We start from the raw sequence: 13,409 nt of genomic DNA, 5'->3' as shown, positions 1-13,409 counted from the left end.
CACACACACACACACACACACACACACACACACACACACACACACACAACACACACACACAGTGCCTTGTGCATCCGCTCATGCTCAAAGCATGTCGCCATGCTCAAGCGCATCTGCATGATCCCGGTTCCACCTCACGTTCTGTGATTGTGTCGTTTCACTTTCCAACTGCACAGGCGTGCCGCAATGATACGGACCACGAGCCCCTCTTCCGCCAAGAGTCTTACTTCCACTGGTATGGAGCAACGCGTGTGACTTGTGCTTGAATAGTGGGGGGTTAAGCTGGTGTGCTTATAACTTGAGCAGAGTACCACTTTCTGAGGCAGTTCGCCCCAGCCTGTCAAACACCCGTCAAACAAACGCGTCTAGTGAGTTGCTTCTAAGCTGTGTCGTGTTGCCGCAACTACAACAGGGCGTTCGGATGCGCTGAGGCCGGCACTGCTGGCGCCATTGACATTGACACCAAGAAGAGCATTCTTTTCATCCCACGTCTCCCTGAGGCCTACGCCGTGTGGATGGGCAAGGTCAGACAGAGTGCACGCTCATCACATGCTCGCTTGTTGTGTGTTCTCTCACGCACCCGCGCATTCTTCCGGCTCCTCCTGCCCCTGCTTGCCTGCTTCTTGTCTCCTTGAACCATTCATTGACATCCACCGCCACCAAAAATCACCACAACCACTACCATTACTGTGACAACTGCTGCTGTCGTTTCAGATTGAGCCGCCAAGCACGTTTGCCAAGAAGTACGGTGTGGACGAGGCGTACTACGTCGATGAGATCCCAAAGGTGAGGACATCCATCTCTCGCCTGCAATCAAAGGAGTGAAATACACAAACGAATGTCTTTCCCCTTGCAGCCGATTCATGTCTGTGCTTGATGCAGCGGTGCATGTCATGACACAAGTTGCAAGCCCTCCCTCACTGTGTTTGCCTGTGTGACCACTCTTCACTGCGATCAGGTCATGCAAGACAACTACGCCTCCAAGACCGTGCACGTCCTCTACGGCAAGAACACGGACAGGTTTGTTCTCCTCTCCGAACGTGTGGTGTGGTGTGTGTGTGTGTGTGTGTGTGTGTGTGCGAGTGAGTGTGTGTGTGTGTGCGAGTGAGTGTGTGTCGGAGCTTAGCAGGCCGCGATCTTCCTGCTGCGCTCGAAACACTCACTTTTTGGTCATTGCTTCCACAACAACTGACAACAGCGGCGCTTACTCGAAGCCGGCGTCGTTTGAGGGCATGGACAAGTTCACGGTTGACAAGGACACGCTGCACCCTGTGATTGCGGACCTGCGTGTGTTCAAGACCAAGGAGGAGCTTGATGTCCTTCGCTTCGTCAACCAGGTCGACAGCACACACTCCCAAACTGGCATTGCGTTTGCTTGCCTTGTGCTGTGGCGATCTCTCCATTCTTCGTCCTGACGCGCTGTTGTTGCCTTGCTGCATTGGTGCCAGATGACCTCTGAGGGCCACGTCGAAGCCATGCGCCAGATCAAGCCCGGCATGTACGAGGTACGCTGCACACCTGATGAAGCACCTGGTCCACGCACACGGCAACGTGCTCTCCACACGTGCTTGCTTGTTCCCTTGCACAGACGTCATGTGTGCACACACTCGTCACTTGTTAGTGCTCACAACACGCGCCATCCGCACATGCACACACACGCACGCACACCAACGCACGTTCCTGCATCGCCACTGTTAGTATCAACTCGAGGCCATTTTCAAGTTCCACGTGTACATGCATGGTGGCTGCCGCCGCACTGCGTACACGCCCATCTGTGCCAGCGGGCCCAACGCTGCTGTCCTGCACTACGGCCACGCCGGCGCCCCCAACGACCGTGAGATCAAGGTCCGCACCCACATCCTCTGCTCTCCCTCTGTTTCTGTTGCTCGCACTCTTGTTCGTGTGTACGTGCGTACGTGCGTGTGTGTGTGTGTGTGCGCGTCTTACATTTGCTCCTCTTGCTACGGCTGGTGGTGTGTGTGTGTGTGTGTGCAGGATGGCGACATCATGCTGCTTGACATGGGTGGCGAGTACCACTGCTATGCTGGTGACATCACCACCTCCTACCCGGCAAACGGAAAGTTCACCGAGGAACAGAAGATTGTCTACCAGGGTGTCCTCAACGCCAGTGAGTACAGCAGCATACCAACTCGCACTGTGGCTTGGACGCACCCCAACATACCGTGTAACTCCTGCTTGCAAAGCACACAACTGTGCACATCTGCTGCTGGTGCTGGTGCTGGTGCTGGTGCGTTATGGCTGATTTGTAATGTGTTTCTCACCGCCATGTGTGTCACCCGTGGCTGCCGCTTGGCCAATCGTTGCTCGCCCACGCCAGTGACGAGCGTGGAGCAGGCCATGAAGCCTGGTGTCGTGTGGACGGACATGCAGATTCTCGCGTCCCGCCGCATCCTCGAGGCCCTCATTGAGGTGCTGTGCCTTGTGGACAAGCGGCCGTGGCCGTCACCCGTATTCGCACACACACACACACACACACACACACACACACACACACACACACACACACACACACACACACACACACATATTTTTCTAACCGCCTTTGCTGTTGCGTGTGCTCATGCCATGATTGTGTGCTCGTGCTGGCGTGCGTTGCTGCTGCAGCTGGGCGTGCTGCACGGCGACATTGAGGAGATGATGAAGGTGTACCTTGGCGGGTACTTCATGCCGCACGGCCTCGGTCACTTCATGGGCATCGACACCCACGACGTTGGCGGCTACCTCCCAGGTTCTTACACCCGTTGTGCAATGCCTGCATGCGTGCGCCGTCTTGTGCCCGCGCAGGCAGACAAGTTGACGCTTGTTTGGCTGATTGATTACGTATTGATGATTGATTGCGTATTGGTGATAGATTGTGTATTGATGTGTTTCTCGATGTGTATGTTGATTTTTGATATCAATTCGTTGATGTGCTTGTTAAATTGTTGGCTTTATCCGCGTGCTCCTTCCTCGGATCACAGGGTACCCTGAGCGCATTGACAAGCCTGGCCTCCGCAGTGTTCGTACAGCCCGCGAACTGAAGGAGGTACGGCAGTGCGAGTGGCCTGTAACAAAACATTGCACAACGTGACGTTAATTTGTGTTTTTGTTGGCTTGGGTTTGCTTTGCTCGACGCAATCTCTCGTACACGCACGTGTCTGCACCTGCGCGAATGGCTAACGTGTGCGCACTCCTTGCTAACCCACGGCGTCCGAACAGAACATGGTGCTGACAGTTGAGCCCGGCATGTACTTCATTGATTCCGAGATGGACAAGATCATCGCCGACCCGACACTCAGCAAGTTTGTCAACGTCGAGCGCCTCAACCAGGTCGGGCCCTTTGCTGATATGTGTATGCATATGCGTGTGTGTGTGTGTGTGTGTGTGTGCGTGTGTGTGTGTTGTGTGTGTGTGTGTGTGTGTGTGTGTGTGTGTGTGTGTGTGCCACGTGTGTGTGCCACGTGTGTGTAAGCCTCGCCATCCGCCTCACTTGTTCTTCAATTGGGTGCTGGCTTTAGTTCCGCGGATGGGGTGGTGTTCGCCTTGAGGACAACGTCATCGTCACCGCCACGGGCATCGACAACATGTCCTCCGTCCCACGCACCATCGAGGAGGTAAGTGTGTGCGTGTGTGTGCACGTTGTGTGTGTCAATGTGTCAATAAGTGTGTGTGTGTGTGTGTTAACAGCGTGGATATGGTCATTGTGGTTGTGAGATCTACATGTTTGCATTTCAGAACACACCTCACCACCTCTCCCACCATACTCCCCTGGTTTCCCTGCTTAAACCAACGCTCGCTCTGTCCCCCCCCCCCTTCGCCTCCGTCTCTTATTAGCTTGAGAGCGTGATGGCTGGTGGTGCATGGCCTCCTGCACGCGACGCCAAGCCTGAGCTCTGCCGCAACTTCGACATGTGGGGCGCCGCCACCAAGCAGTAATCGCTGACGTGTCCAAGCACCTCGTCACACACACAGACACACACACACTCTCATGCACACCGTTTGCGAAGGCTGTTTTGTTTCCCTCGCGTGATGTCGAGTGTTGCTGTTTCACCCCCGCTCGTTGTGTGACACTTTTGTCGTGTTCCCCACGACGCTTCTCTGTTTCGTGACAGCTGCACCTGTCGGTGACCAGCACACAAGTGATCTGCGTTGACTTGTTGTCTGCAACCGTTCTCGCCCTCCAATAAACAAACAAATACTGTGTTTACATTTGTCGTTGAGCCACATGGGTTGGACTCACATGGGTTGGACTGAGGGACTTCGTTTATTGCTTCACGTGAGCTTGGCTTTGATGATCTGTTACATGTTGAGTGTTCGTGAAGCGAATCGGCACAGACATGCCGAACAGACACACAAAAGGAAGGCCGAGAAGCAACGCCATGCCTGGCCATGCAGTCACGAGCTCCCTTGTGAAGGCTGTTCTGTTGCTGGCTCCTCCTACTTCTGCTGCTGCTTCTGCTGCGGTTGTCTTTCCTGCTTCTCCTGTTGATTCAAGAACAGAAGCATCGCTTGAACCTGACTTTGGTGGTGCAGGGTCAGCTGTGGATTGTGAGCCCAAAAGTGGAGTATCGCTTGCAGCTGCTCCTGGTATGGGGGCGGCAGCGTGTGTCTTCTCAAGCGCTCGAGAATCCCGCCAACTTGTTGTCGATATTGGCGCTGTTGCTGCTGTTGTTGCTCTTGCTGAAGGGGATAGCGCGGACATGGCTGAAAATCATGTGGTAGCAGATGCTGCTGCTGCTGCTGTTGTTGTTGTTGTTGTTGTTGTTGTTGTTGTTGTTGTTGTTGTTGTTGTTGTTGTTGTTGTTGTTGTTGTTGTTGCTGTTGCTGCTGCGGTGGGTTCTCCGGCTGTTCTTGTTGTGCTTGTGTTTGTTGCTGTGCGCTCTGCGGCTGCGATGCTGCTCGTCCCTGCTCTGAATCATCACCATCATCACTCCTGCCCTTGAACAGTTGGTTCCGGTAGAATAACACGTTTCTGATGTGCCGGAGCCGCTCATACGCTGCCCGGCGTTCCTTGAGTAACTCCTGGTGCTGCGCTCGCACTTGGCGCAGTCGACCTTTGCTCCGTACAATGTCCTTCAGGGTCTCCCTCAGCAGCTTCTTCTCACCTCGAACGTAGCGCTGCTGCTCGACAAGCACGTGCTTCAACCACAGGTTCAGTAGCCGCATGTGCGGTCTCTCCTGGTTAGGGGGCAGATCATCAAATGCCAAGTGCAACCGTCGCGACACGTGCTCTTGCCCGCCACCGGTTCCATTCCCTTCCTGTCTATCACCATCACTGCTGCTGTCATCGTCATGACTCTCCCCTTCTTCTTCTTCTTCTTCTTCTTCTTCTTCTTCTTCTTCCTCTTCGTCATTGTCATCACCCTTGCAACCATCCTCCCCCTCCTCGTCTGTGACGGTATCATCATCGTCGTCATCATCGTCGTCGTCGTCGTCGTCGTCATCGATAAAGACAGCTTCTGCGGAGTCAGCGTGCCGGTGGTGCTCACGCGATTGCTTGGTGCGCGATGCGCGCTTCCTCCGTCGTATGATCTTCAACGCGAGGCTTGCTTCCTTTAGACCCCTCCGCACCTGATCGAAATACACCGCTCGCCTGTAATTCTCCTTGCCCCGCTTCTCCAATTCAATCTGGTACTGGCGCTGCCTCTCCACTTCGCGCATGTCCAGCACGTGCTGCTGTTCAACAAGAGGCTGCACCTGCTGACGTGCGAGTGGGCCCTGTTGTGGAGACACCAACGCATGTGGGGCTTGTGTGGTTGGTGCTGGCAACGCTTGTGGCGGGCGCGTGTTTGGTGCTGGCATCCTTGGCGCTTGTGTGGTTGGCGCTGGCATCCATGGCGCTTGTGTAGTTGGTGCTGGCATCCTTGGCGCTTGTGTAGTTGGTGCTGGCATCCATGGCGCTTGTGTGGTTGGTGCTGGCATCCATGGCGCTTGTGTAGTTGGTGCTGGCATCCTTGGCGCTTGTGTGGTTGGTGTCGACTGTGGCGGGTTCCTTGCGGGTGGCGGCAGCTGCGTCGTTCCCTGCTGTCGTGTGCACGAGCGTGATGGCAGCGTCGACGAAGAGTGGTTTGCCGAACTCCACAAGGGCGGGCGCCGACCCTTGGGAAGCACAAACGCCGGCAACGTATTGATGTGGCGAGGCGCGAGCGAAGAGTCAGCATCCTGTTCAACAGAAGCAGGCGTCGCATCAGAGGCCGCAACGTGTTCAGTGGCAGCCGCTGTTGAGGTAGCAATTTTTGCGGCGTCCGGGGAAGTACCAGAGACTGGGGGTGGTGCAGAGCCTCCGCCGGCAAACAGCGCGTTTGCCACGTTTTCATCAAGCAACACACGACCCCTTTCGGGACGCTGCTGCTGCTGCTGCTGCTGCTGTTGTTGTTGTTGTTGTTGTTGTTGTTGTTGTTGTTGTTGTTGTTGTTGTTGTTGTTGTTGTTGTTGTTGTTGTTGTTGTTGTTGTTGTTGTTGTTGTTGTTGTGGTGGTGGTGGTGGTGGTGGTGGTGATGGCGGCGGCTCTCCTTTCATGATGTAAAGCAGCTGCAGTATATCATCAACCTCTGCACTGCGCGCCGTTGTACGCGCCTTCTCGCGGTACCGCTCCGCATGCCATTCGCGTTGTTTGGGTAAAGACTTGAGGACTGGTGGTTTTCCATCCCTGTGCGGGTTGTACACCACACGAAGATCCAAGCCGTCAAGATCTTTCGTCGTGAACGGCCGCACTGGGCGTGACAGAGGCCTCATCATCGCAGGCCATGAGTTGTAGATGATGCTGATTGCAAATCCGCGCAGAAATCGGCAAACGCTGCAAGCGTCCGTGATCAGGCTGCAAGCACAATCGCAAGACGGGCCACTGGGGCAGGGACACCCAACCGCACCAGGCTCGTAAAACCGAGACATTGCGTCTGTAGAACGAAACAGAGAAAGCGCAAGCGTGTGTGTTAGTGTATGTGTGTGTCGGGAATTGCGTGCAAGTGGAGACAGAGTGTGTGTGAGTTCAAGGGTGTGAGAGTAAGGGTGCGGGAGAGAGGGTGTGTGTGTGTATGTGTGTGTGTGTGCGTGTGTGTGTGTGTGTGTGTGTGAAGGGTGTGTGTGTGTGTGTGTGTGTGTGAAGGGTGTGTGTGTGTGTGAAGGGTGGGTGTTGTTACGCGATTGTACACGACCGTGTATGTGTGCACAATCAATACAGGTGCACGGCGTCTGACAACTTACCCCAAATGAACAGTGGCAATTCGTGAAGCAGAGTTAGCTCGGGAAAGTTCTGCCGGAAGAGCTTGAAATGCTTGAAGGTGAAGGAGCTGCATGGCGCGCAAATGGGCGCAGTGGCTTTCTTTGTTGCTCGCCAGAGGCCACATTGATGGCAGAGAAAGAATCCCTCGCCGTCTGTCGTGTGCTCAGAAGGTGGAACAGGCACTGTTCGCGTGTACAGAACATAAGATTCGGCCCGCAGTTGTGTGTGTGTGTGTGTGTGTGTGTGTGTTTGGAGGCATGAGAGATGTGATGAGATCAGCTAATTAACGTGTGACAATACACACACGCGCGCGTCTCCACATCCACACATCACCAGCTAATGTACACACACTCACAACACACGTCACATGCAGCAGACAAAGCACACAACACACTCACAACACACATCACATGCAGCAGACAAAACACACACACACCTTCACGTGCTCTGGCAAGCAGTTTCTGAAGGCACGTGATGATGCCATCCACTTTGCGAACGTGGTCCCCACTCGGGTCATGCCGGCGAATTGCGGCTTGGCCGGTGTGTATCCTCAGCCACACCAGCTGAAGCAGCTGCGTCAAGTTTCGGGTCCGCTCGTTTTCAGGGGCATCTGTCAAGGCGAGCGATTGCACCCAGCTGTCGTGCGCAAAGCAAGGGGCGGCCGGGTTTGCAACGGTTGCCTCGTGCCATCGCCTGAATGCCTCAATCCTCAACCGCTGCATCTCATGTAAGCGCGCGGATTGGTCGAAATCCACTTGCCGCGATGTCAACGTGAGCTGGCAGTCTTTCGCAATCGTGTCCATCAGAGCCTGCTCGCGTTCTGTCGGGTGGCGCCAGTCACGAGCAGCACTGCTCCGATCACCACCGCTGTCGCTGTTCTGGCCATCAGTATTGGTGTTGTGGTGTTTGCTGGAGATGGCGGTGGTGGCCGTGACCGAGGCTGCAGAAGGAGCCGTAGGGTCAAAAATGTCTCCAACGTGACTGTCCCTACGACCACGATGACCATCATCATCATCATCATCATCATCATCATCATCATCATCATCATCATCATCATCATCATCATCATCATCATCATCATCATCATCATCACTACCACCATCATCATGACCACCACCACGCCTGCTGTTGGGTTTGCATCTCTTGTTCGCTTTGCCCCGCTTCGCTCCCCGCTTCTTCCGCTTCTGTGAGCCCACTTGGATCTGCTCATCCCTGCCCTTTGCAGTGTGCCGAAAGGCGCGGTCTGAGAGCTCAAGATAGCGCTGAAACGCTTGCGGTGGCCTGCTTGGGCCTGATAAACGCAATGCACATGCTTGCAGGAGCAGGGGCAGCCGCTTCAGGTCGGGAAGGCGTGACGTGCCTCTCTTGCATTTTGGGGTTTTAGGTGAACCTGGTATCGACTCGTCGCTCGTGCGCGCAATCAGCCGACGTGGCTTAAGCCGACGGCGAAGCCTCGCTTGCTGCCAAGCCCTGTAGTCCCGTAGAAAGGTGGCCCGAACCTCCTTTTGTTGCTGTTGATATTGTAGGTGCTGCACGTGTTGCCACTGCCGCCACTGTTGTTGCCACCGAAGCCGCCGCCACTGTTGCTGCTGTTGGTGCTGTTGGTGCTGCTGGTGCTGTTGCTGCTGCTGCTGGTGGTGTTGGTGCTGGTGCTGGTGTTGTTGTTGCTGCTGTGACGGTAAAGGATTTTGCTGGAGTTGGTTGTGGTGGGCTGGGGGGTGAGCGAGCGAGAATTGTGTTGTAGACGCAGCAGACAACACCGCTGCTGTTGTAGATGCTGCAGCTGCGGTGGATGAGACAGATGAGGTGATGTAGATGGATTGGCTTGACAACTGCGCCCGTTGAGCATGCGCAGTGGAGGAACCGTCTCTGCTCACGCTGATTGCGGGCGCTGTTCCGGTCAGCACCTGGTCCGGGGTCCCTCGGACGGGTGGCACGCTAAAGTTGGTGCGACTAGAGTTGTGACTGTGCCCACGAAGAAGCGTGTCGGTCTTGCTGCTGGGCGGTGTAGACGTTGGGGCACCAGTACCTGCGACAACATGTTGCACATCCCCATGACTGCTGCTGTTGTGACTGCTGTCACTGCTGATGCTGATGATGCTATTGTTGCTGCTGCTGTTGCTGTTGTTGTTAGTGATGGTGGTGGTAGTGGTTCTGTTGTTGCTGTTATTGTTGTTGGTATTGTTGTTATTGTCGTTATTGTCGTTGATGTCTGAGCTTGAGCTGTCTGAGCTGCTGCTGGTGCTGCTGCCACTGTGATTACTACTGCTGCTGCTGCCACTGTCGCTACTGCCACTGCTGCTGGTGGTGGTGCTGCTGCTGCTGCCGCCGCCGCTCTTGTCTTCTGAGCTCGAGCTGTTCGAGCTGCTGCTCGTGCTATTACTCCCACTGCTGTGACTGCTGCTATCATTGTCATTGTCACTGTCGCTGATGTCGCTACTGTTGCTACTGTCGCTGCTGTTGCTACTGTCGCTGATGTCGCTGATGTCGCTGCTGCTACTGCTGCTGTTGCTGCTGCTGCTGCTGCTGCTGTCGCTGCTGCTGCTGCTGGTACTCGAGCCCTCGTTTGAGGAAGAGGACGAGGACGAAGAAGAGGCGGGGGACGCTGCTGGCGTGTTGCCAAGCTTGGTGCCGCTGTCGATGCTGCCGTTGTGGTTGGGTTCTGCTCCGTGGTTGGTCGTCGGCTGCTGGTGTGTCGTCGAATGGTTTGTGGTTGAAGACGGGCCACCATCGACGGGCGAGGGCAGCCCATCGCTTTCGGTGGGACGGGCTTGTGCTTGCTTCGTGCCAGGCGGTGTGCAGCTTGCGACTGTGAACGGGGCGTCGTGGGAATCTTCAGCGTCATCAGATGCTTCGTCGTCGGCGTCGGAAGTGCACGTATGGTTGCTGTGTCGAAGCAACGGCTTGAGAAGGTGCCGCCGTCGTCGCCGCCGTCGCTTGTGCGAGGGGCGGGGGCGCCTTGGTGGTGCTGGTAGTGGCGATGGTGAAGACGCCGGCGTGGCCTTGACACAGAGCATGCGGTTGTAACGGCGCTTATTGCGCCTGTTGGGAAGAACAACGTTGTGCCCGAGCAAGGAAGGGCGTGGCGAAGATTGAAGAGTGCCCTTGGCTGCGGAAGCCGTGCGCTTGGGTTTTGTCGATCTGCAAGCGAGGCATGCAGGAGCAGTCGTTGGAGCGCGGACGCTTTTGCTGCCTCGTGTGGATGGACGAGTGTCGAACAGACAGGAGAAGCTGGGGGATGGCGGGTGCATTGGGGCGGCATTGTGCGTCGCCAAGCGAACGTGTTGCTGTCGTTGCTGCTGTTGATGGCAGCTGGGATCTTTGGATGTGATGGGTGAAGGAAGTACAGCTGGTGAGAGGCCAGGGAAGAGAGGGCTGCGACTGTCGACAGCCCAACGACTATTGTCGACGGTACTCAAGTCCAAAGCCTCATCTTCTTCCTCTTGTCCAAGCTCTTCCCCAAACGTCGAAGGGAGAACGCATGTCATGTCGCTTATGAAGTATGTGTGTGGATGAAGAGTGTGTGGATGGAGAGTGGTGGAGCAGACGTCGTATGTTGCGTGTGTGCATGTGAGTGGGGTGAGGTAATGGCGGGGAAGTGGGGGAGGAAGGGGGGAAGAGAGAGAGAGAGAGAGACAGAGAGAGAGAGACAGAGAGAGAGAGAGAGAGAGAGATAGAGAGAGAGAGACAGAGAGAGAGAGACAGAGACAGAGAGAGAGAGAGAGAGAGAGAGAGATAGAGAGAGAGAGACAGAGAGAGAGAGACAGAGACAGAGAGAGAGAGAGAGAGAGAGAGAGACAGACAGACAGAGAGAGAGATAGAGAGAGACAGAGAGAGACAGAGAGAGATAGAGAGAGAGAGAGAGAGACAGAGAGACAGACAGACAGACAGACAGATAGACAGAGAGAGCCGATAAAAGTTGTCCAATGTGGACGAGAGAAAAGGAGGTGACACGACAACACACAGGGACAAGCACGGCACATTGTCGAGAGGATACGAGATTCCCTACACGAGTTGCTTCACAATTCACCCGCCTCTCCTTCCAATCCCCAGCACCATCCCTTCAACCTGCCTCGCCAACACCTCACCTGGGGAGGAAGAAGCCGCCTGGGCGCAGCCGCACATTCGCGCCGCTGTCGAATTCGTTACTGTAGGAGTTGAATCGTTGCTGCCGTAGTGACGTGAAGTTGAGGAGTGGTCACGTGCTTGGCAAGTTGTCGACGAGTGGCACGCGCGCTGTCGGCGCTTGACTGCAGCAACACAAGTTTAATAAGCTCGTGCTTGTTTTGTCGCTTGCTCAAATCAACAAAAATACATGTGTATGTAATTTTTTCTTTGTTGTTGTTGTGGTCGAAGCGCGCCACGCGTGCTCGCCACGCGAGCAGAGGTGTTGTTCTGTTGTTCTCTGACACACTGCCGCAGCAGGCAGCACAGCGATTGGTTTGCTTGTTTTGTGCTTTCATGTTGTGCGCATGTGGCGTGCAAGGTGAAGACAGAAAATTTGTGGCATTTTACATAATTTTCCAGGAATGACGTGAGCGGGAGAATCATCGCGTTTTTCGATTTTTTGTTTGGACTGTGCACGCTGCGGTTTGTGGTGTCGTGATGGGCGTGTTGTTGCGGCTGTTGGGTGCTGGTGTTGTTGGTGGCGGGGTGGCGGTGGTGTATGCGGGGGTCAAGGCGCAGGAGGAACGCGAGCGGCTCAACGAGCATGAGGCGCGGATAGACGCGTTCCTGGCACGCCACCCGCGGGCAAGCCACCAGCGCTTCGCCGTGGACTGGTCTGCGCCGAGAATGCCGGACTACAACCTGCAAGCAGGCGGGTTCAGCCACCTGTACTTTGACCTCACGGTGGACCAGTTTACGTTGCCAGCGGAAGAGGGCTCTGCTGCAGGCACGCGCCTGCAACAGCCAGTCCTGTTTATTGCGCCGCCAAGCTTCGTTTCCTCACGTACCATCTTCTTCCCCATGGCCGAGGCGTCCTTTTCAAACTTTGGCGTCACGGAGGTTCCGTCCTATGGCCTCAACAAGCAAACCCTCCGACCCACACACTACAACACACAGCTCATCGATAGCGGCCTCACCACCATGGTGGCGCGCTACGGCCAAGCAATGGCCGCAGATGCAAACAGTGGAAACACCTCACAGCAGCAACAGCAACAGCAACAACAGCAACAACAACAACAGCAACAACAGCAACAACAACAGCAACAACAACAACAACAGCAACAACAGCAACAACAACAACCACCACCACCACCACCACAACAACAACAACCACAACTGCAGCCGCCGTCGACAAAGGGGGTGGCGGTGGTGGCCACCGGGCACGCCGCCATCACTGCGCTACGCACCGCCCAACAAAACCCTGAGCTGTTCTCGTGCCTCGTCCTCCTCAATCCAACCTTCCGAGGACCACTACCAACCGTCAAATTCGACTTGGAGAGCAAAGGCAAGACGCGGGAGAGCATGCTGCTGGACTACGCAAGCTCGGCCATCTGGAAGCTGTACCAGCTCCCGTACGTGGGAGATGCCATCCACAACATGTTCACCTCGCGGGAGCACATCAAGAAGCAGCTTCACTCGCACGTGTTTGAGAACCCGGAGGCCATCACGGACGACGTCATCACACGGAACCAAGCATTCGCAAAGGAAGGCCCCATCCTGGGCAAGTGTGCCTTCCTGGTGGGCAAGGCCGATCCTGTCGCCAGCCGCGACGAGCTTGCAGCGCTGCTTCGCGGTGGATGCCGCGTGCCCACCCTTGTAGTCATGGGATATGGTGCGCCAGAGACCTCTCGCGCAGACCTGCAGCCGCTCCACGAAGCTGTGGCGGCAGGCGACAGCAAGCTGCGTGTTGTTGAAACCCGAGGGGCCCTGCGCTCGTACGAGGAGTTTCCGCTTGATATCGGCTCCATTGTCAAGTCGTTTATTCAAGACTGCAACTGAGACAACAACAACAACAACAACAACAACAACAACAATGGCAAGGACGCCACCAAGTCGACGTAATTGCCTTGTGTTGTTCTTTGCTGGGTGAAGGCGTGCGTTTTCGCGCGCGCGCGTGTGTGTGTGAAGTGGGTGCGTTGGTTCATTATTGTGCTGTGTGGTGTTGCGTTTTGTTTGCGTGTGTGTGTGTGTGTGTGTGTGTGTGTGTGTGTGTGTGTGTGTGTGTGTGTGTGTGTGTACG

At 55.5% G+C, this 13,409-nt stretch overlaps 3 protein-coding genes across 3 annotated transcripts; 2 read left to right on the top strand and 1 right to left on the bottom strand.

Moving 5' to 3' along the window:
• Window positions 1–99: 99 nt before the first annotated feature.
• On the top strand, window positions 100–4,203 carry PTSG_03173 (xaa-Pro dipeptidase; the record flags this gene model as incomplete). Its single annotated transcript, XM_004995702.1, has 15 exons — window positions 100–126; window positions 177–235; window positions 413–524; window positions 715–786; window positions 959–1,020; window positions 1,199–1,337; window positions 1,449–1,505; window positions 1,699–1,845; window positions 1,996–2,128; window positions 2,339–2,430; window positions 2,626–2,749; window positions 2,982–3,046; window positions 3,220–3,330; window positions 3,519–3,614; window positions 3,835–4,203. The coding sequence occupies 15 exons, from the start codon at window positions 100–102 to the stop codon at window positions 3,934–3,936; spliced, it is 1,398 nt and encodes a 465-aa protein (XP_004995759.1). The 3' UTR covers window positions 3,937–4,203.
• A 234-nt stretch (window positions 4,204–4,437) lies between these two features.
• Window positions 4,438–11,514, bottom strand: PTSG_03172 (uncharacterized protein; the record flags this gene model as incomplete). The annotated part of the gene is made up of 4 exons (XM_004995701.1): window positions 11,311–11,514; window positions 7,659–10,714; window positions 7,204–7,404; window positions 4,438–6,896 (listed from the first exon to the last, which is right to left on the bottom strand). Exons 2-4 carry the CDS (start codon window positions 10,708–10,710, stop codon window positions 4,438–4,440), a joined length of 5,712 nt encoding a protein of 1,903 aa, XP_004995758.1. The 5' UTR covers window positions 10,711–10,714; window positions 11,311–11,514.
• Window positions 11,515–11,827: 313 nt separating this feature from the next.
• On the top strand, window positions 11,828–13,168 carry PTSG_03171 (uncharacterized protein; the record flags this gene model as incomplete). The annotated part of the gene is made up of 2 exons (XM_004995700.1): window positions 11,828–12,313; window positions 12,512–13,168. 2 exons carry the CDS (start codon window positions 11,828–11,830, stop codon window positions 13,166–13,168), a joined length of 1,143 nt encoding a protein of 380 aa, XP_004995757.1.
• Window positions 13,169–13,409: the final 241 nt, after the last annotated feature.

This window comes from Salpingoeca rosetta, assembly GCF_000188695.1.
Source record: "Salpingoeca rosetta unplaced genomic scaffold supercont1.7, whole genome shotgun sequence".
In the NCBI taxonomy this organism is placed as follows: domain Eukaryota; class Choanoflagellata; order Craspedida; family Salpingoecidae; genus Salpingoeca; species Salpingoeca rosetta.
This window is presented reverse-complemented; position numbering and strand designations above follow the sequence as displayed.